This window comes from Arabidopsis thaliana, chromosome 3 (genome assembly GCF_000001735.4).
Source record: "Arabidopsis thaliana chromosome 3, partial sequence".
Classification (NCBI taxonomy): domain Eukaryota; kingdom Viridiplantae; phylum Streptophyta; class Magnoliopsida; order Brassicales; family Brassicaceae; genus Arabidopsis; species Arabidopsis thaliana.
The window spans coordinates 16,303,519-16,324,775 of record NC_003074.8 but is presented as its reverse complement, the minus strand read 5'-3'; the positions used below and the strand labels follow the sequence as shown (position 1 = coordinate 16,324,775).

Below are 21,257 nucleotides of genomic sequence, written 5' to 3'. Positions count from 1 at the left end.
TTTGTTTAGTGTTTAAAATTGTATAGTTGTAATATTATAGTTTTATTTATACTTTAAAATGTAATTTTCATGGAGGACTCGGTTGGAGTTTTTTTCATCATATTAGTTTTACTGCCAAATTTATTAGTGATATATATTTTTATGTGGACTTGTGTTGTGTCATGTGTGGACTTGCCGGAATATCCATTAGGAGATCTATGTTCTTAAATCTCGAAGTTATGTGAACTTGTCAATAAACTCACACGTCCATCATTAGTCATCAAAACAGTATGAAGTGACAAAAACATGTTTAATGGTGTTGATTACGAAACAAATCTGCATGGCGAACTACATCAGATTTAACTTTTAACTCCCAAAATAATGTATAATTTAAATCAACTTCAAAAATGTAATAAAGACACATTACAATGTCTTTATCAAAAAATAAAAAGACACATTACATATATAGTGTTTTTGTTTTGGTCAAGATGTTATTTAATTTTTGATAAATTCTTTATAAATAACTTTAATGTTATTTTTTATTTTGGACATAGTTTTGTTAGAATTAAGGGGGTGTATTGGTTGTATAAGACTATAAGTTGAAGTCAACTCCATTAGAGATAAAACAACTTCTGTCTATTTTACATTTTGTATTACATTTTGTATTTCATTTTTTTACAGTATATATATGTATTCGTTTTCTTGAGGTCTTTTTCTATTCTTTAGATTTAAATGTTGAATGTATTTTATGTACAACAAAAATAGGAGAAAACATAAACTCTATATATACTATTAAGCATGAATCATTACGTGCAAATTCGTTAGTATCATTTTCAATCATTTATTTTTTTGATAAAGAATTTCCAATCATTTTCAAGAAAAGGTTTTGTTTTTTTTTTTTTGTCAAACCAAGAAAAGGTTTCTATGAACGAAATAGAAAGTAGCGTTGTGATTCATGTTGATGAATCATGAGTTAATACAAATGATTCTACAGCTGATTTATACTGATAGGATCAGGATCACATGAAACGCAAAGTAGGAATGAAATTATTATAATGAATAAAATTTTCTTCAACAGTTTGTGATAACCCAAGTCAGCAACCCAAATTGTTTTGTGGGTTTAGGCCTATCCAATAGAACCAACCTCAGGTTTCAGTTCACTTAAAATATTAAATAAGTTACAAGACTAAGAAGCTAAATCTGATTGTTTATTAGTTCTGTAATCTAATTATCATTATACGTTTTCTCTGAAAATGTTAACTTTTTAATGACTAGTGAGATAAAAAGAGAAAACTCAATGTTACAACCCTGTCATCAAAATGATATATAGTTACGATTTCCTCTAATGGAACAACAAAATAATGGAATCTTAATGTTAACAAACCAAAAAAACAATCTATTCTTGTGTGCAATTAGTGCTCCACCTTGAATTCTATTAAAACACAGTCAAAAACACAATTTTAGTTTTCCCCAATAAAAACAAAAACAAAAGAAAAGTTGAAACGCGTTCTTGTTGACGTCGATTATAAACTAAAGGAAGTAATCAGGCAGGTTAAAGTAAGAAAATTAGGAACAATAATGCCATGTAATTTACCTTAAAAGGCTCGTTTTACTGTAACATATTAATGTCACGAATACATAATGTATAGCGTATACATAATATTTGTAAGAATCGATTACACGCTATTATATGGTCAAGGGTAGTATTGTCATTTTAGTAATGTTCAGCTATAGTAATTAAGTACTCTTAATCTTTCTTCGTTCTTCTTTCCACCAAAAAAAATCTTTCTTCGTTCTTCTTTTTCTCTTTTTGATCTCGTCTTCTTGATACGCCATTGACAGAGAAATTGAACAAACACATTTCTTCTTTCATCTCCTTCCATTCGTAAAGGTTAAAAAAAACATATTTCTGCTCTTAAATATAATGTTTCTTGTTTCTTGCACTCCACGCTTTTTGCTTCTCAATGTCTTCAATGTTTAGTGTTGATCGTTTCAATCTCTGTTTACAAAGGTTCAATCGATGAGATCCTTTTATCTTTCTTCGTCTTCGTCCATATTATGTAACCTTGAGATGTATGTGAGAGAAATCTTCTTTGCGTGTATGATGGCGTTTGATTGAGAGTGAATGTGGTCTTGATTTCAACATTCTTAAGTTTTCTTGTGCATGAGGTCTTGTTATTTTCTAAACATCAATGGAGGAACTTCCTATTAAAGTAAGTACTTAAGATTTGATCAATTTAGTTTCAGAAGTAGTGTTTATTGATAAAGTAAATAAAGATGTTCTTGTGATGATTATTTGTTTAGTAACGACGTCGTAAATCTATCTACGCAGGTTGAGATTCTATACGAATCCGATCAACTCTTTTCAGAACTAAAGAAGATTGGACAGTACATCCCACTTTCAACATTTCTCGAGATTCTAAAACTAAAACTTGACGGAAAATTTGAGATACTCAGAGTGAAGAACAAAGTAGTGAAACCTAAAGTAGAGGGTGAAACTATTGATGTTGTCTACACTCGCTTGAGAAAACACCAGGTATTTAATGATGTTAACTTGATTGAATCTCTTGATTTTTCAAACGATTTTGTTCTGTTTGTTAATTTTTGGTGTTTGAATGATTTATACTTCGTTATTATATGAGCAAAACAAGGTGCTTATGACGGTTATTTTCTACTTTTCACATATCGACCAATAAAGGTATTGCCTGATGAAACAAAGAAGGCGGACTGGGGACCTTTTAATGGTCCGATGAAAGATCAGGGAGAACACGGTAGAGTTTCAAATTCTAGGTTGTTTTACTTATGAACTGGTTCTTGTTTTTCCTAAAAATACTTTGATAAATGTAGATATATGTTGGGCGATCGTGACGGCTGAATTAGTCACTGCGATACGGTGGATCAAACAACATGAAAACGGGACTGAGTACTTGTATCAAGAGCTTGTAGATTTTGTGTTTCCCGAGAAAGGAAAGCTGCAAAAAAATAAGGCACATTTCTGTTATAAGCTCAGCATCGTAAAAGCTTTGAGGTATGTTGTTCGACAAGGTATTCAAAAAGCACTAGATCGGCCTTTCGATGGGTGCAAAGAGTTTCCACCGCCTCGGGTTTTATCGAATTCCCACCTAGGAGGGTATATTTGTGCCGCCAAGTTGATACAACATTGCTACTTATGAGATTTTGGAAGAATGTGAACATGAAATAAAATGAGAAAAAGAAAAATAATTAAAAAAAAAAATTTTTGGTATAATGAGAAGAAAAACATAGTAGAACAAATAGCAAATATTAATGAAAAAATGAAAAACATAGTAGAACAAATAGCAAATATTAATGAAAGGTCAATTTTTGTACATATCAAAATAATCACAAGTTGGTTCATTGTTCTTAATATACCTATAAATATTTGATAGAAAAAGTTATTATCCTTATAACATGTTAAGAATATATGATAGGATGACTTAAATAAGGTTTGACACCTCTAAATATTTGAAAATGTAATTCTGCAAGCAATTTTTAAAGTAATGAATGATGGGTTGTGCAAGCAATTTTTTCATTAGTATTATTATATAGTATAATATATTTGATCATGCAAATAATTGCTAAATTCCGTAATTAACTAAAAAAAAAATCTCTATTTAACAACCAAAGAATTAGAAATTGAAAATAAACTTCTTAAATTAACTCAACTTAATATTTAACTTTTTAATTAACTCAAAATAATCTACATTTTAGATGGGGCTCATTTATGATATTTTAATTTTTGATCTAACTGAATTATATGCAATCTTATTTTGTGGTTGTTAACATAAATCAACTCATTGTTCAAACAAAATTAATTTTCTTCAAAAATATATTACTTTCTGTTTTCATATCTTAAAACAAATTATCCGTAATTGAGTATTATATAAAGGCTCTTATATAAAAGGAAAATATATTCATTCTCATATTATAAATAGGGATTGACACACAAATAAACTAATATTTTTTCACTTACTACTATAATATATCATAACTTTATTCAAAAACATACAGTATAATATATAACTTTTATACTAAATAAAACCCGTGTTGTAACCATTGATTGAATATACATGTCTTCCTGTTTTGAATACCAAGCGTCGTGTATGCAGATTTAACAAAAACTAACAACTAGCAAGCACTTTACAAACCATGGTACACATATATCTGTTTTTGTTCTAATTATATATCCAGATGTAGAATCGAAATCGTTCTTAAAGAGAAGTGATAATAGCTGGGGTGAAAAAGAATGTATATATCAAAAGATATAAATAGCTAGGGTTTGGCAACATTAACAGATTAATTGCCGGAGTAGGCTTTGTGGAATATGGCATTATTAGATTTCAATCTCTATGAGTTTCACAACTATCTTCTTGATCTCCACAAGCAAAGAAGAATCAGATCCGTCGTGCACAAAAGCTTACTAAGTTGCGGAAGATATAAAAGACTAAGTCCAACCATCGTATGAGTTTCAAACTCTCAAGTACTTCAGTCACTTCCACATATGTTCTGCTCTTGAACCTGTAAAACACAACACATATAAAATGCATAAGATCGAGGAGCATATACCTCAAGCAAACACATACAAAACATCTTTAACTGAATTGTAGCAACTTCATAACACATAACCAACTACAAGCTTTATAAGAAAGTGGTAAACAAAGAGACTACGGGAGAGTCATTTACTTGGACACAGTAACCTTCATCTAGTGCTTCTTCTTCCTCAGATGACCGTTCATCGATTTCTTTACTTTTACTCGTTTAATCGAATAATGTGGCCAAACCTTATTTACGCCTTTTTAGTCATTGATGTACTTTGTTTTTTCAATTTTCACCAAAGCTAATCTCACTTCTCATTAGTTTATAGAATCATTAGTATAATCAATAAAGCCTTGCTGGATCGAGTTTGTGCGGTCCATAATTACATCCTTTGGTACAAGTTAATTTGAAAAATCAGTATTTTGCTTTTGCTTTCTAGTGACCAAACTCTATAATACACATGGACTAGTAAAATCTATCGTTGAAACGTAATTTTGAACAAACTCTGAATTCGAAACACAAAACCAAACTTAGTAGCAAACTCATAGCAGTAAAATTACAACGCCTGAAAACTAAAACTCAACAAACTCAACCCTTGAAAAAACCCTAAAACCCTGATTTAAATCTTCATCACCAAGTCATCTAATCTTGAGTTTACTCATCGCAGTAATTACAACACCAGAAAACTAAAAATCACCACCAAACGATTTCAACCCTAAAAGAAAAAGAAAACCCTAAAACCCAAATCTTCGTGATCTCCAAGCTATCTTCATCTCCAAGCAATCTAATCTTGAGATTCTTTTACGTTTCTTCGCTTGAGAAATTGGAAACCCAAAAGGAGACTCGGAGGAGAAACTAGTAGCCATAAAACTCCAAAGAAGAATCCAAACAAGTACATGAGCAAAAAAGCCAGAGCCAAGAAACCATAGATCATAGCCAACTCTTTACCAATTCTTTTGAAACCAATGGTCTTATAGCCAAACAAAGCAACGTCGAACAAACAAAATATGATGCAGTTATTAGGTCCACACAAATAAGCACCTGCCATCATTATACCTAAAATCCCCACCGTTCCACGGAAAGTTACTTTGGATAGCTCAAAGTTGTCGAAATCGATGAACTCAGGCTTCTCACCAAGAAACATCATCCACAGTGAAATCATCGTTGCAACGAGGATCATGTCGTATATGATCGCGAATTTGATGAAATCTGCGTCGGATGGATTCAATCTGTAACTAAATCCCACTTGCTTCATCGTTTTAACGGAGAAGAAAGATGCGTAATCTTGAAGAAAGTGAAGAAGAAGATGAAACAGAACAAACCAAATCAGAAAAACCTAAAACGCTGAGATTATTATATATAGTGGGGGAGTTAATAGATAAAGAGATCGTATCCGTTGATGAGTTTTAATCGACGGTTTATAAAAGTAATCTCCACGTCTGCAGATCGCTGACGTGTCAGTTAGTTTTTGGTGTTGCTGGGCTTTCCAGGCCCATTTGTTTTTTAAGATCAGTTGACTTGATTTGATCTGGTCCAATTGGTTCTCCCACCGGTTCAAACTACTATATACCAACAATAGAAGATGCAGAATGTTGACCCTTCTTCACAATTACTCTCTTCCTTTAGAATAACGAATTTGGTCATCAAGAAATGCTCCTACACAATACACTTAAGACAAGCTAAACAAACTGATAAGTTTGGAAGAAACCTTTATAGTGTAATAGTTTCTCTCGGTTTTATTGATTAGCCTAATACGCTTATTTATACAAAGTCATAACTTAATTAACAAGTTCTTTACATATGTGATAATAGAAAATCTACCTATTTAACAATAAGAATATATTTTACCTTTCAAGTCGATCTCCTAATCCTCTAGATCTCCTAATACAAACCGCCATATATAGAGGTCCATGTAAGTGCAAAAGCTCGTTGGTCTTTGAAATGAAATACATAATATAGTGTCAATAAATGTACACATACACCTTCATAAGATTAGCTGGTGTGAAAAACAAAGTACATCCATGACTAAAAGGCATAAATAAGGTTTAGGCCACATTAACGATAAAAACTAAAGCCTTTGTGGAAACATTAATCTATCAAATCTAGTAAATTCGGCGGCTTAAGGACAGCGGTTCAGGTGGAGCTTAATTTCCATGTATTAATCTCGAGAACTATATGTCCCGGTTTCCCATCAGTCGTTCTCCTCGAAACCGATTTATAATCACAACTCTTGGCGTTGAAGTTTATATGGAAGATGGCATTACTAGACTTCAGCTTCATACGCGGCTCTCTGTGAGTGTCACAAGTTTCCACAATTATCTTCTTGATCTCCACAGGTAAACAAGACTCAAATCCGTCCTGCAAAAAAAAGCTTACTAAAAGTTGAAAAAATTGCATAAGATATATAAGAAGACTAAACCCAAACATCCTGCAAGGTTCCCACTCTCAAGTACCTCATTATATCTCCAGTAGGAGAAAAGTGCGAATTCAGTATATAGACGTAACCAATCATTTGCACATACGTCCTGCTCCTGAACCTATCAAACACAACACATCTTTTTTATAGAAGAACGTTTCTTTCAAAGTTCAAACACATAGAAGAAACACGTTTTACCTCGTAGAACCTCAGCTTATCATCGTCAGCCCCTAGTTTGGACACAAAGTTGGGCATAACACCTCTGTAAAACTTATCTATTGCTTCCTCATCCACAAGACAGATCTCTCTTTCTACAATATTAAACACACACAAATTCAAACTTCACAGCTACAACTTTGAATGTTTAGATATCACTAGTAATAGAGTGTACCAGGTGTTTTGGGTTTGATTCTGCAAATTCCAGTAGAGACTCTTAAGTCCTCTCCGTTCCTAGAAAAAGATCTTGTGACCAAGTTCTGTAAAGTGTGAGCTGAATTATCAGCAAGATCATTCACCTCCACGGTTATATGGAAAGACATAGCTTCAGGATATTGAACATTGTATTTAGGTATGCGCATATACTGAAACTTCCTCTCCTACAAAGATTGAAACAAAAGACAGTAAGACAAGATTTCACACAGTTGTCACTCAGATATGAGAATACTCAAAGTACAAGTCACAACTTAAAACCTTGTCAATGTTGAAGCAATGAACTCCCAAACGGCCATAAAGAGCGACTTCGCTACGCGGGTTTTTATTAGCACCTAGAAAGACTGGTGAGATTCCACATGCTGGGATACAAACTTTACCATCAATATCGAAACCCTACACCCAATTTTTTTTATTTTATCAAAATTTTGATTAAAAAAACAAAAGCTTTCCAAGAAAGACAGAACCTAAATACCAAATCAAAGCAGAGACATGAGAAGAGTACCAGAGACTCGGTAACTTGGCGACAGTATTCTTGGTCAAGTTCTTCATCTTCCTCAGATGTCCATCCGTCGACTTCTTCTTCGGTTTTGGATAAATGTAAAGCATCGACATGTTGACCCAATCCACACAAAATCGAGTGGCAGGTTTCGTCAGATAATTTTCCACAATCCAACAGCTGCCGTAGAATATCAGCCATCTCCGAGATCCAAAGCTCCAAGATTTTTAGGGCTTGTTAACTGTTTTTTTTTATTATTATTATTTTGTACTAAGTTATTATTATGTTAATTTCTGCGAAGTATGAATTTTATAAGTATTTTGTTTAAAGCAAAAGCAAAGTTCTCGTTTCTTTTCCTGGATTTTGAATCATCACCAAATTTCCATTCACATGAACAGAACGTAAAATTTGACAAAGCAAAACATATCTCATTGATTACCTCTTTGTTTTTGTATGCAAAGCACAGTTTTCCCTCGTAGTGGCTTGAATTCCTCTTTCAAAATAACATAAAAATTTACCAACTTGTTAAAACAACATACTGAACTTAAATATGACAAACAATATTGAAGCGAAATGTTTCCATGGATTATGTGGTAATAATATTTCCTAAACCGAAAGATTTTTGATAATATGAGTGAATCACCTCAAGAAACCTTGGACATTGCAATTCAAGAGGAAGAGGCGTGGAGGCGAGCAAACCATCAAGAAAATCCCCAACCCGAGAGGAACCCTATAGTGCAAGTGACGCCAATTCCAGCGGATAGACCGGTATGCTTTATTGACGAGTCTTGGCATGCGACGGAGGCGAGGAGTGGACATGGTTGGCTTATTTCATATGGAGGTAGATTGGTGCATTTAGGACTAAAGGGATCACGTAGGAGTCTTTCCCCTTTGCATGCTAAACCAAAATGTTGTGTTGTGTTCGAGGGTGTTTTGAGTTTATCTATGTGACGTGTTTTTTTTTTTTGTATCGTGTTTCAGTTTCACGTGTTTATGTTTGAATTTTGTTGTCTTTCGGTGTGTTTTGAATTTAGGTGATTGCATGTATTTGTAATTCGTGAAGTTGTGTGTTTCTAGATAGTTTGAGGAACCAAAACAAGCCAAGCCACCTAGGCTCATCAAATGAGAATAGAGGAAACTTTAGGAAGAATACATGAGAATTGAGCATATACACATGAGAATAGAGGAAACTTTACTTTACCTGACTTCTCATATGCTGTTGCTGCAAAATCGTCTCTCATTTGTTCTTGGCAAGGACCTTTGTTCTTTTCAGAATAAGGATCCACTCTCTAGAATTCAAAGAATTTTGTTAGCAAACATTATGTGCAGAGCAAAACAGGATCCTTACACAACATACAAATAATATATAAAACACTACAAAATCAATGCCAAGAAAAAATATGGTAAGAATCTTACAGAGGCTGACTGATTTTTCATCTCTTGTTCTATAATCTTCACGAAACATGTTGTATAACGAAAATCCCGAATATAAAACATAACCCTTTAAGTTAGAAAATATCAAGAGAATGACAACTATTGTAAGAGGTGATAAAAAAATTTAATCACCTTAGCACTGAAGAATATATTTGTTGTCTCATATGCACGAGACTTTCTAACAAGAAGAATCCGATCCCTGTTTTCCTTAGTATTGTACCATGGGAATAAAGATCTAGTAGAGAAATGTGATATGCCTTATTAGTTCTTCCAAGTTGAAAACCACTCAAATACGTCAGACATTTCCAAAAAACATTGTATCAGTGTGTGTAAATTATATACCTGGCCTTTCTTCTTTTGAGGAGACTATATGGCTTTCTTAAATTTGGTTCTTTTCCGCTTAAGAATTGTATATCTTTCTACAAAACCATTATGTTAGCAGTATATACACAAGACCATAATTTGTTTACAAAAACTCTAGAAAAAGGGATGAAGATAGTTTATCTACCTGATCCTTCCTTTTTCCGAGACAATTGAATCACTTTCCTAAGTTTAGTTATTTTCAGCTTAAGAGTTCTCCATCTTGATACAAAACCATTCTAATAGCAATTACTAAGCATATAAGACTATAAATAAACCACATAAATAATGCTAATCAAGAAACTTACTGGAATTTATTAAGTCTGATCCAAGCTAGGATTCGACTGCTTTGCTCTTATTGTTTCTGTTAATCTAGACAAGGAAACAATGTCCACAAAACATGTTTATTACGTATGATAAATATTCTTTGTGAAATAAGTATTAATAAGAAAATTTGTATGACGAAAAAGTAAAAGAGAAGAAATAAAGAAACTTCACCTTGAAACTTGTGTTTTACTTTGGATTTTGAAGTATCACTGAGTATCCCTTCACATGAAATCACATGATTAAACAAATCTAAGTAAATATATTTATTTTTGTATGACACCGTTTGAGCTTGTGTGGCTTGGATTTCACTTTTAGAGTAGCATAACAAGTACTTAGATTCAATGTGACCAAACAATGATTAATAGTTGTAAAAAACTAAAAAAGAACGAGAAAGAAATTTCCCCTGAAATTGACTTAGCAACAGAATCACAAAATGTTTTACTGTAAGGAAATATATTGATTGTTTTTTTGTTCTCTCATGTGTCTAGTTTTTTGTTGTGCTGTATTTTATTTCTTGTGTTATGTTGAGTTTGAGCTTTGTTTCGTGTGAGTATGTCTATAGTTTTGTTGCGTGTGATGTGATTTTTTTTTGTAGAGTTTGATTTTTGTTGTCTTTGGGTGTGTTTTGAGTTTGAGATTTTTCCGTGTTTGTGAAAGTGTGTGTTTTCAGATATTGTGAGTAACCAAAACAAAGCCAAGATAGCTATGCATGACACAATTGACATGAGAATAAAGAGAGAGATACCTGACCTCCCACATGCTTTACCTTCGAAATTTTTTGTTCTTTGGACCTCAAAGATATCTCCATGAAGCAGGACACACAACCCCTCATTTTCTCTTGACTACTGAACCAAAATTTCACCTGAAAGTACATCATACAAATAGGACAATAAAATGAAACGACAAAATCATTGCCAAGAAAGAAAAAAAAAACATGGTAAGAGTCTTACAGATCCAAAATCTTACTGGTTGCTAATATTTTCTACTTTTAATCTTGACGGAAAATGTGTTAACAAAGAGTACAACTGAAAAACATAACTATCAAAGTTAGAAAAACAATCACACTTTAAGAACACATTAAGGAGACTGCATCATCTTAGAAACAACACATATAATTTAAAGAGTGTTCTAAAACTTACATCAATGTTCTCGTCTCCAAATTGAGATATGAATTGCCACTTGATTGCTGAATCATATGACCACAAGACTGATAAGAGTTCGTAACATAAACATGCAATTATTGAAACACGGAATATCGAGATAAACAATGTATGTGATGCCATATAATCTTCTTGTATGAATATAACAATTGACCATTTTTTCCAAATCAATCACCATAGAAACACATAAACACAGTGATAGACTAATAACCAAACCCATTAGTCCAGATTATACGAATAAGATGGCTTCTTTAAATTCGAAGACAGAGCCAAAACGATCAAATGCAAAACATTAGTTTGAATAACCCAAACAAGCCAAGGTATCTCATCAAATGCAAAGAACCTGTAGGGACAAATGTATGAGAAAATACACAAGAGAAGAGAGGAAAATAATTACTTTACCTGATCTCATAGGCTCTTGGCTAGAAATCGACCCTAGAAATGTTGTTATGTGCAGCTGATAGATATATGACCTCTCGTTTGCTCTTGGCAAGAAATTTGTTCTTTGTAGAATAAAGTTCCACTATCTAGTATTTGAAGCATTTTGTTAGCAAACAAGAGAATGTCAAGTTTTGTAAGAGGGGATAAAGAAAATTAGCCACCTTAGCACTGAGAAAATATCTGGTTGTCTCATGTGAGATAGACTCTCCAACAGTTAGAATTCGATCCCTGACTGCGTTTGTATGATATGTACTTGGAAATCGAGATCTCAAACAGAAATATGATATGTTTGATTAGTTCCTACAAGTTATAGATCACTTAAACACATCAAACATTTTCAGAAAAAAACATTATAAATGTTTACCTACCTGACCCTTGTACTTTCACAGAGACTGAATGGCTTTCTTAAGTTTGGTTCGTTTCCGATCAAGAATCTTCTATCTTGGTACAAAACCATTATATTAGCAGTATACTTAATACACAAGACCATATAAAACTACAAAAAGTTTGAAAAGAGACAAAGATAGTTTGTCTACCTGACCCTCCTTTTACCGAGGCGACTGAATCACTTTCCCAAGTTATTTTCACCTCAAGAGTCCTCCTCCATCTTGAGACAAAACCATTCTTATAGCAGTTACTAAATACATATGACTATTAAATAAAACTACAACAATGCTAATAAAGAAATTTGCAGGAAATCTTACTAACTAATCCAAGTGGGGATCCCACTGCTTGGCTCCTACTGTCCACATATGAAATATTGAACATGTTGATATAATTATATGCACAAGACTCACCAACAACAAGAATCTAATCCCTGATTTCGTTAGTACTATACCTTAGAATTAAGATCTCGTAGAGCAATATGATATGCTTAGTAGTTCATGCAAGTTACGAATCACTCAAACACGTCAGATATTTCGAGAAAACATTGTATCAGTGTGTGTAGTTTATCTAGCTGACCCTTCTTCTTTCGAGGAGACTGGATGGCTTTCTTAATTTGGTTCAAGAATCGTCTATCTTGGTAATAAACCATAATGTTAGTAGTATAATATATATACAAGATCATAGAAAAATTACAAAACCTCTGAAAAGGGATTAAGATAGTTTATATACCTGATCCTTCTTCTTTCCAAGGCAAGTGAATCACTTTGAACATGTTGGCAAGGAAACAATGTCCACAGCTGAGATATTGAACATGTTGACAAAAACAGTTGTTAGCTTGGTTGTGAAGTATGTATTAATAAGAAAATGTGTATGTAGCAAAAGTAGGTGAGAAAAAATCGAGAAACTTAACTTAAAAGTTAAAACTCTAGTGTTTTTCTTGGATATTGAATCATCATTGAGTATCCCTTCACAAGAAATCACAGTACGTCATATCTAACTAAATATTTTTATTAGCTCTTTACTTTTGTATGCAGGACACTGTTTTCGCTTGTACTGGCTTGAATTTCACTTTGAGAGCATCATAAAAAGTAATTAGATTCAATGTGACAAAATAATTGATAGTTGTAAAAGACAAAGAAATGAGAAGAGAACGATACTTCACTTGAAATATTGACTTGGCAACAAAATCTCAAACTTCTTACCAATACAGAAAGATATTGATCGTGAAGTTTTGTTTTTTTTTGTCCCTTTTTTGGTGTCTACTTTTGTGGTGTGCTGTATTTTGTTTCTTTTGTTATATTGTGTTTGAGTGTGTTTAGATTTTTGTTACGTGAGATGTGCTTGATTGAGTTTTGTGTGTATGTTTGAGTTTTGTTTTGTGTTTGGGTGTGTTTTGATTTTTGAGTGCATTGTGGTGGAGTAATTTTTCGTGTCTGTGAAAGTGTGTGTTTTTAGATAGTGTGAGTAACCCAAAGAAAGGCAAGACAACTTGGCTAATCAAATGCAAAGACCCTGTTGAGATAATCCTCAGAACTTATGCATGACTTAATAGACATGAGAATAAATGAAGCGATATCTAACCTCTCATATGCACTTGGTTACATATTCACCTTCGAAATTTTTTCTCTTGACCTCAAAATAATCAGCAAGAGGCAGGAAACACGACCCCTCATTTTCCTCTTGGCTACTAAACCAAAATCTCACCTGAAAGTACAACACAAACAATAAAATGAAACCACAAATCAATACCAAAATAAATATAAAAAACACTAGATAAGAGTCTTACAGAGAGCCAAAATATGACTGCATGCTACTCTTTTTTACTTGTAATCATGCTTTATAATGATACCCAGCTGAAAATATAACTCTTCAAGTTAGAAAAACAATCTCACTCCAGAGGAATATAAACTGCAAAATGCTTGAAACGCATTAAGATGTCGAAAAGAGAATCCAACCATCATCTTGGCAGCAAATATGATTTAACAGTGTTTCAAAACCTTTCAAAAAACAAACATGACAAGATCATAGGAGATGTAAACAAAAGTTTAAGAGCAAGAACTTAAGTAAAAGCAAATACAAATATATAACAATGGATTTTCTTGCAGTAAAATCAAGCGTAGCCTTACATTTTTTGTCCCTGTAGACTTCGTAAAATGGCTTCTTGTTGCTAATGGCAGTATTGTACCTTGGAAATTGAGATCTATATGATATGCTTTTTTAGTTGATATCACTTAAACACGTTAGAAATTAGTAGAAAAACATTGTATCAAAGTGTGTTTATCTACCTGACCCTTCTTTTTACGGAGAGATTGAATAGCTTTCTTAAATTTGGTCTTTTTCCACTTAAGAATCACATATCCTGGTACAGAACCATTATGTTAGCAGTACACTATATACACAAGACCATTAGAAAACTACAAAAACTCTGAAAAAGAGATGAAGGTAGTTTATCTACCTGATATTTCCTTTCTCCGAGGCAACTGAAGCACTTTCCTAAGTTTAGTTATTTTCAGCTTAAGAGTCGTCCATCTTGATACAATACCATTCTAATAGCAGTTACTATATACATAAGACTGTAAAATTAAAACACAAAATAATGCTAATTAAGAAACTTACAGAAAATCTTACAAATTATGATCCAATCCCGATTCGACTGCTTTGCTCCTGTTAATCTTGACAAAGAAACAATGTCAACAGCTGATATATTGAACATGTTTATTAAGTATGAAAAAAACCAGTTGTTACGATTGGTTTGTCGTAACGTATGTATTGATAAGACAATTTGTATGAAGCATGAGCAGAAATAGAGAAACTTCACCTTATAACTGATATATCTGATGCATGGAAAGAGCAACATATCTGATATCTAAATAATCAAATAAATTCCGTATGTAGGACGTTTTTTTGCCTGTTGTGGCTTTGAATTTCTCTTTTGGAATAGCATCAAAGTACGAAATTGCTAACAAAACATACTAAGCATCACTGTGACCAAGAAAGGAAAGAAAATGAGAAGAAAAAGATACTTCACCTGAAATTGACTTAACAACAGAATCTTAAAAACAAATATTAATCGTGAAGTATTGTTGTTTTCTTTCTTTCTTGTCTCTAGTTTGTGCTGTATTTTATTCTTTGTGTTTGAGTGGATGCGTTTGAGTTTGCTTAGAGTTTTTGTGCTCTGTTTGAGTTTTGTTGCGTTTTTTGTGTGTTTTGAGTTTGAGTGCATTGTGTTTGTTGTGTTTGTTGTGTCTGTGAACGTGTGTGTTTCTAGAACTTATGCATGACAGAATATACATGAGAATAGAGGGAGAGATATCTGACCTCTCATATGCTTTTGGCTATAAAAATCACCTCCGAAAATTTTGTTCTCTGGACCTCAAAGATACCTACATAAAGCAGAATACACGACTCTCATTTGCTTTTGCTTCTTGAACCAAACTTCACATGATATTACGGCACCTATAATCAATGAATGAAACCACAAAATCAATGCCAAGAAAAAAACTTGGTAAGATTCATACGGTACTAAAATCTGACTGCTTGCTAATCTTTTCACTTGGATAATGTTGTAAAACATAACTATCAAAGTTAAAAAACAATCTCACTCATGAGAACACATAAAGATAATATATAGAAAGAGACTCCAATGCATCATCTAGGCAACAAATATACTTTAAAACAATGTTTCAAAACTTACAGTAATGTTCCCGTCTCCAAATTGAGATATGAATTGCCACTTGATAGCCTGAATCATATGACCACAAGACTAATTAGATCTCGCAAATGGAGACATAAACATGCAAATAAGAAACATAAATTCACAGATTGTTCTTGCATGAATATAACAATCAACCATTTTTTTTCCTTTTTCAAAATAAATCTTCACAAATTCACAGATAAAGACAGTGATGGACTCATAATGACGCCACAACCAAAGAAAGATCCATTAGTCCAGATTATGCGAATATGATTGCTTCCTTAAAATCCCAAAACGATACAATCAAATTCATGGACATAAGGGAACTTCTCTAAATCGTTGGTTTTTTTAATCATTTAGACTCATCAATTTCAACAAGTAAGAGAGAAATTTTGATGTAGACTCTGTTCAACTGTTTCAGAACATTCAAATTCTCCGATCACCAAATTTAAAACCTATCGAATAAGTTAGACATTACCCTAATAGAAAGATCCCAGAACCATCAAACCTCTAAATTCCAACAGAAATCAACGGAAGCAAATTCCAAATCCAAACCCTAGGATCCCAAATTAACCAAGAAGAGAGAGAGAGATCGAAACGTTTTGTACCTTCTTCGATTTCGTCAGAATATCACCGACCCAAAATCAAAACCCTTGGATCCCGATTTGAATTGACCCAACGAATCAGAGACGCAATTCAATTGATCAGAGAAAAGAATCAGAAGAAGATAGAAAATAAAATTCGCTTCTCCATGCGATTATGTAAACCCTAACGCGTTATTCTCAAAGATCAAAGAGGATTTGAAGAAATGAATTTTGAAATTTCAACTTTCGCTGACCGTTACTTGTGGAAGGGGAAGAGTTAACGTTGCGAAATAGAGTAGTGAGGCCAGCTAATTTATCTGGTTCTTTTGAAACAATCGGCATGTTAATTTACGATTATGGCCCTGAGTTTTCAAAATTTTGTTTCCCGCTTTTGAGTTTTTTTTTGTTAGAATCTCATACGTGCTAGAGTAGTTTAAACGTTTTGTAAACCTCCAAGTTGGAGGCTCCAACCCAAACTAATCCCTTGGAGTTTAGATTAACAAAGAATAATGCTAAACTATAAAAAAAACAGGAAAATTAAAAAATAACGTTGAAAATTAAAAAAAAAAAACTAAATTATTTAGGAATTTTTTTACTATTTCTTTTAATTGAAAATATGATATATCTAATGTTTTATATTTAGATTTATCAAACTATTAAAACGAAATTATATATATATATAATTATTAATGAAAATTTTATCATTATTTAATTGGAAATGTCTATTTTTAGATTGATTTTATTATATGTTTGAAATATATTTTATTATAATGTTTTTATTTTTTCTACAAATATAATTGATTCAATTTAACTATGTTATGAAAATATAAATTAATAATTTTAAATATATTTTTGGAAACTATTAAGTTGTAAACTTGTAAATATAATTTAGAACATAAATATATTCAGTTTAGTCATTTTGTTATTAATAGATACATCGAAATGGAGATGCATGCAAATTTACAAAAATTAAACAAACAAATAAAATAAAAATTAATCTGTTAAGCATCCAAATGCACAACCAAATACAGAAACAAACACAGATTGAATTCATCATCTTGATATAGCATTTGGATGCAATCTAGATGCACAAACAAACATCACCTTAATACGATTCGCTACATGTTTATAAACCATTGATTCAGAGAAGAGCACTCACTACATAATGAGGAATGAATTTTACATCTACATGTATCTACCCAAGTGTTCACTCTGATCAAGGTTATGAAGAATAAGAAATCATTACTGCTTTTGGATACAAATGTCGAGGATCACAGTCTTGTTATATTCGACCCTAAAATGAAATCCTACGTACAATTTATGTTTCACACCTGGTTATTACTCATATGCACTTTCTTGTAATCAAAGCTTGATGTCAACCTTAGTCGTAATTCATATGTCAATCTCATAAGGATTATAATTCCTGCTGTTTAAGTATTTTCTTTTATATATTTGGTCTCCATAATATCTTTTTGTCCTCAACCTTAGTCGTAATTCATATGTCAATCTCGTAAGGATTTGCTTTGTTGTGCTGAAGTAAATCCGCAAGTTTCTCTTCTCTAACACAAAATAAAATCACATTAGTCATCATTCCCAGCACTAAACTACTGTATTATTCTACACCACTTGTCTTTACATTAACGACATTTACAGAAGCTAGATTGGTAAAGTGGAATGTTAGTGTCAATAGTAATTACGTTTTTGTGTAAGAAAGTTGTAGAAAAAAGGGATCATTTTTTCCTTATGTTCATACTTCATACTCCTCTAAAATCTGGTAAACACTCACTCGGGAAATGCATGGTCTTCGATTTACGACAAGCTGGTAGTCTCTAATTCCCTTACTCATGACCTCTTCTACTCCATGCTGATCTGACTCCACGATTACATTCGTTTGTGTTGAGGTACGTTTTTCATCTCTTTATTTAGTCTTTGGCGAGAACGGAATAGTAAACGGAATGGTGAGTCACCCACACTAGCCTCAAAGCTTGCAAAACTTATCGATAAGAATTGTACGAAACCGGCTAAGAACTTTGGTAAATGACTGGGTCAACTAAATACAAAGGCAGGCTGCCATATATATTGATTTCGAAACCCATAATCGCTAATGATCCTTCCAAGTTGTAATACTCTTCTATAACTTCTTTATTTTGCATTCATTGTAAAACCCTTTTTTGTGAATAAAATTTTACATCAAAAAAAAAGACAAAACAAAATCACCACGAAACGATTCAACAATAGAAAAAAACCTAAAAACCCAGATTTGAACCTTCATCCCCAAGCATCAAACCTTGAGATTACTCATCGCAGTAATTACAACACCTAAAAACCAAAAAAATCACCACCAAACGATTCAATCCTAAAAGAGGAACCCCAAAAAATCCATATGCTGAATTAAGTTGAATCTTCATCTCCAAGGAATCTAATCTTGAGATTCTCAAAAGGTAATGGACTTGGCGAATCGAATAACCAAAAGAATACTCGGAGGAGAAACTAGTAGCCATAAAATTCCCCAGAAGAATCCAAACAGGTTCACGAGGTAAAAGGCCAGAGTCAAGAAACCATATATCATAGCCAACTCTTTTTTCAATCCTTACCAATGGATCGTTAAGCTCAAGCAACTCAGATACAATCCAGCGTAAACTTCCCAAGTAGTAAAAATAAGCCATCATCAGAGTCAAAAGCCCCATCGCCTCACGGAAAGTTACTTTCGATATCTCAAAGTTAACGAAATCGATGAAGTTAGATTCTCCCCAGATCCTCAGCAACATCAGCGTTACAACAACGAGAACGTTGAATTTGAGCGAGAGTTTGTTGAAAACTGCATCCGAAGCTATCCATCTGCAAGTCAATCCCAATTTCTTCATCGTTAAGTAACAGAAGAGAAAGAAGCGTAATCTTTAAGAAAGTGAAGATGAGAAGTTGCAAGAAGATATTTGGAGATGAACAGTGGTTTTATAATGTTAATTTGGTGTCGGTTTTAAAGAACGTTAGGGTTTTAATTTCTAGGCCCATTTGTTTTTAACATCTGTTCGTGACCTTATTTGACCAAATCTTCTTGTATTCCGGTTTGGTTAGTGTGAATTAAACCAGCTCGAGTCTTTAATTTTGGAAGGACAGTTCATTTTTTTTTCTAAGGATTAAGGAGAGTCCAATTTATAATTTGACAAATCAATATATTTTGCTTTCGCTCTAAAGTGTTTTACTTAGTGGCAGAATCATAGCAGTACAAGATCTGAAACCAAACTCACTCAACAAACAAAACGATTCTATCCTTCAAAAAAAAGAAACTAATCCCCAAATTCGAACCTTCTTCTCCAAGCAATCTAATCTCGAGATTACACCAGGAAACTAAAAATCACCACTACTAAACAATTCAACCCAAAAAAAAAACTCTTCAGTTATAAGCAGTCAAAATCCAATGGAGGAAAATTGTTGAACCAAAAAGAGAAATGGAGGAGGAACAGGTAGACATAAAACTCCCCAGAAGAATCTGAACATGTTCATGAGAAGCCAAAGCCAAGAAACTAAAATCATACCTATCTCTTTTTCAGTTCTTTTTTTTTAAATCAATGGTCTTTTCGCCGGACAAAACAGCGATGAACGAGTGATATATGGTCCAGTTATCAGGTAAGCACAAATTAGCTAACAACATGAACATAGTCAAAAGCCCCATCGTCTCATGAAAAGTTACTTTTGATAACTCGAAGTTGTTCAAGCTCGTGCTTAGATAGTTGAGCAAGTATGCAAATCATCAAGCAAACTCTTTAATAACATAGACTATAGTAAAATCTGAATTCAATAAATCTATACCAAACTCATGATTGAAGTATTTACAACACCAGAAAAAAACCCTAACCGTAGATTTGAATTTTATCCCGAAGCATCTAAGCTTTAGATTACTCGTAGCAGTAATTACAACACCTGAAAATAAAAATCACCACCAAACGATTCAACCCTAAAAGAAAAAAAAGAAAAACCCTAAAACTAATCGTTGTGGTTGAATCTTCAGCTCCAAGCAATCTAATCTTGAGATTCTCTAACGTTTCTGAACTTGACGAATAACCAAAAAGAGAAACGGAGGAGAAACAAGTAGACATAAAACTCCCCAGAAGAATCCGAAAAAGTTCATAAGCAAAAAGACCAAAGTGAAGAAACCATAGACCGTAGCAATCTCTTTGTCAATTCTTTCGAAATCAATGGTCTTACCATCGTACCAGGTAGATACTACGCAGTGAGTTGACTTATAGCAACAAGAAAGTGCCATCCACTCAGCTAAAAGCCACATCGACTGACGAAAAGTTAAATTCGATAACTCAATGTTTACGAACTCAGGATCTCTCGCTCGACCCATCATATTATATAGTATAAGCACCGTTGCAACAAGGATAACGTTGAGTGTTAACGTGAATTTGATGAAATACTCGTCGGAGGGAATCAATCTGTATGTGAATCCTCTTTGTGTCATCGTTTTGAGTGAGAAGAAAGATGAAAAATCTTGATGAAAGTGAAGATTGAAGAAATTTTGTTGAGAAAAACCTAAATCGAAATTACGAGTTTACGTGATCAATATAATCCAATTAGGTGTCGGTTTGAAAGACAATGTTAGGGCTTTTCTAGGCCCATTTGTTTTTAACATCTGTTGACCTTATTTGACCCGGTTCAACCGGTTCCCCAATATTGTTGTGTTCCGGTTAAGTTAGTGTGAATTGAACCAGAATGATTCTTTATTCATTTTTGGTTGGGTTTTGGTTCTGTAAAATCTGAAATCATAAAAAGATATTTTGATGATGCTGCATCATCCACAAACAACCAAAAATCGAGATCACTACACTTTATGTAGAAACCAAAACATCACAACTTTTTTTTCCCTCCAATTTCATAATTCCTTAAAAATCGAGATCACTACACTTGAATAAGAGAGTATAAAAGGCAGCATGAACGACCTATATAAACCACATGTTAAGTTGTTAACTACAAATTAACTTTAGCAAAG

General features: G+C 33.0%; 6 protein-coding genes, 3 long non-coding RNA genes, 2 other non-coding genes and 1 pseudogene across 13 annotated transcripts; 2 read left to right on the top strand and 10 right to left on the bottom strand.

Moving 5' to 3' along the window:
- Window positions 1–2,171: 2,171 nt before the first annotated feature.
- AT3G44780 (Cysteine proteinases superfamily protein) lies at window positions 2,172–3,175 on the top strand (the record flags this gene model as incomplete). The annotated part of the gene is made up of 4 exons (NM_114347.2): window positions 2,172–2,192; window positions 2,312–2,515; window positions 2,678–2,750; window positions 2,827–3,175. 4 exons carry the CDS (start codon window positions 2,172–2,174, stop codon window positions 3,150–3,152), a joined length of 624 nt encoding a protein of 207 aa, NP_190064.1. The 3' UTR covers window positions 3,153–3,175.
- A 1,893-nt stretch (window positions 3,176–5,068) lies between these two features.
- On the bottom strand, window positions 5,069–8,844 carry AT3G44770 (transmembrane protein, putative (DUF626); the record flags this gene model as incomplete). Of its 2 annotated transcripts, NM_114346.2 has the most annotated exons (9): window positions 5,069–5,762; window positions 6,803–6,891; window positions 6,987–7,070; window positions 7,148–7,260; window positions 7,341–7,545; window positions 7,640–7,774; window positions 7,841–8,057; window positions 8,317–8,370; window positions 8,521–8,696. In NM_114346.2, 9 exons carry the CDS (start codon window positions 8,694–8,696, stop codon window positions 5,318–5,320), a joined length of 1,518 nt encoding a protein of 505 aa, NP_190063.1. In that variant the 3' UTR covers window positions 5,069–5,317. The 2 variants fall into 2 exon arrangements, with proteins under 2 accessions (NP_190063.1, NP_001154664.1); NM_001161192.2 differs by lacking the exon at window positions 5,069–5,762 and having other exon boundaries at window positions 6,465–6,891; window positions 7,884–8,118; window positions 8,521–8,844.
- Window positions 8,845–8,853: 9 nt separating this feature from the next.
- AT3G44769 (uncharacterized protein) lies at window positions 8,854–9,166 on the bottom strand. The gene is made up of 2 exons (NM_001339179.1): window positions 9,074–9,166; window positions 8,854–8,986 (listed from the first exon to the last, which is right to left on the bottom strand). Exons 1-2 carry the CDS (start codon window positions 9,088–9,090, stop codon window positions 8,908–8,910), a joined length of 96 nt encoding a protein of 31 aa, NP_001326495.1. The 5' UTR covers window positions 9,091–9,166; the 3' UTR covers window positions 8,854–8,907.
- A 127-nt stretch (window positions 9,167–9,293) lies between these two features.
- AT3G00750 lies at window positions 9,294–10,043 on the bottom strand. The gene is made up of 5 exons (NR_143859.1): window positions 9,980–10,043; window positions 9,820–9,893; window positions 9,654–9,730; window positions 9,444–9,546; window positions 9,294–9,329 (listed from the first exon to the last, which is right to left on the bottom strand). It is a non-coding gene; the product is annotated as an uncharacterized misc_RNA (transcript).
- A 705-nt stretch (window positions 10,044–10,748) lies between these two features.
- On the bottom strand, window positions 10,749–12,801 carry AT3G44765. Its single transcript, NR_143946.1, has 10 exons — window positions 12,716–12,801; window positions 12,438–12,615; window positions 12,304–12,341; window positions 12,136–12,206; window positions 11,968–12,040; window positions 11,761–11,866; window positions 11,561–11,685; window positions 11,138–11,184; window positions 10,965–11,023; window positions 10,749–10,860 (listed from the first exon to the last, which is right to left on the bottom strand). It is a non-coding gene; the product is annotated as an other RNA (non-coding RNA).
- Window positions 12,802–14,110: 1,309 nt separating this feature from the next.
- On the bottom strand, window positions 14,111–14,532 carry AT3G44766 (uncharacterized protein). Its single transcript, NM_001349595.1, has 3 exons — window positions 14,442–14,532; window positions 14,272–14,345; window positions 14,111–14,186 (listed from the first exon to the last, which is right to left on the bottom strand). Exon 1 carries the CDS (start codon window positions 14,529–14,531, stop codon window positions 14,496–14,498), a length of 36 nt encoding a protein of 11 aa, NP_001336525.1. The 5' UTR covers window position 14,532; the 3' UTR covers window positions 14,111–14,186; window positions 14,272–14,345; window positions 14,442–14,495.
- Window positions 14,533–15,067: 535 nt separating this feature from the next.
- On the top strand, window positions 15,068–15,419 carry AT3G06925. The gene has a single exon (NR_141291.1). It is a non-coding gene; the product is annotated as an other RNA (long non-coding RNA).
- AT3G44763 (uncharacterized protein) lies at window positions 15,304–16,344 on the bottom strand. The gene is made up of 3 exons (NM_001349594.1): window positions 16,289–16,344; window positions 15,681–15,728; window positions 15,304–15,442 (listed from the first exon to the last, which is right to left on the bottom strand). Exon 3 carries the CDS (start codon window positions 15,396–15,398, stop codon window positions 15,360–15,362), a length of 39 nt encoding a protein of 12 aa, NP_001336524.1. The 5' UTR covers window positions 15,399–15,442; window positions 15,681–15,728; window positions 16,289–16,344; the 3' UTR covers window positions 15,304–15,359.
- A 1,701-nt stretch (window positions 16,345–18,045) lies between these two features.
- Window positions 18,046–18,285, bottom strand: AT3G06915. Its single transcript, NR_141290.1, has one exon. It is a non-coding gene; the product is annotated as an other RNA (long non-coding RNA).
- A 112-nt stretch (window positions 18,286–18,397) lies between these two features.
- AT3G44760 (uncharacterized protein) lies at window positions 18,398–19,454 on the bottom strand. The gene has a single exon (NM_114345.2). It carries the CDS (start codon window positions 19,126–19,128, stop codon window positions 18,559–18,561), a length of 570 nt encoding a protein of 189 aa, NP_190062.1. The 5' UTR covers window positions 19,129–19,454; the 3' UTR covers window positions 18,398–18,558.
- A 273-nt stretch (window positions 19,455–19,727) lies between these two features.
- AT3G06905 lies at window positions 19,728–20,002 on the bottom strand. Its single transcript, NR_141289.1, has one exon. It is a non-coding gene; the product is annotated as an other RNA (long non-coding RNA).
- Window positions 20,003–20,160: 158 nt separating this feature from the next.
- AT3G44757 lies at window positions 20,161–20,729 on the bottom strand (annotated as a pseudogene). The gene is made up of 2 exons: window positions 20,506–20,729; window positions 20,161–20,437 (listed from the first exon to the last, which is right to left on the bottom strand).
- Between the last annotated feature and the right edge of the window lie 528 nt (window positions 20,730–21,257).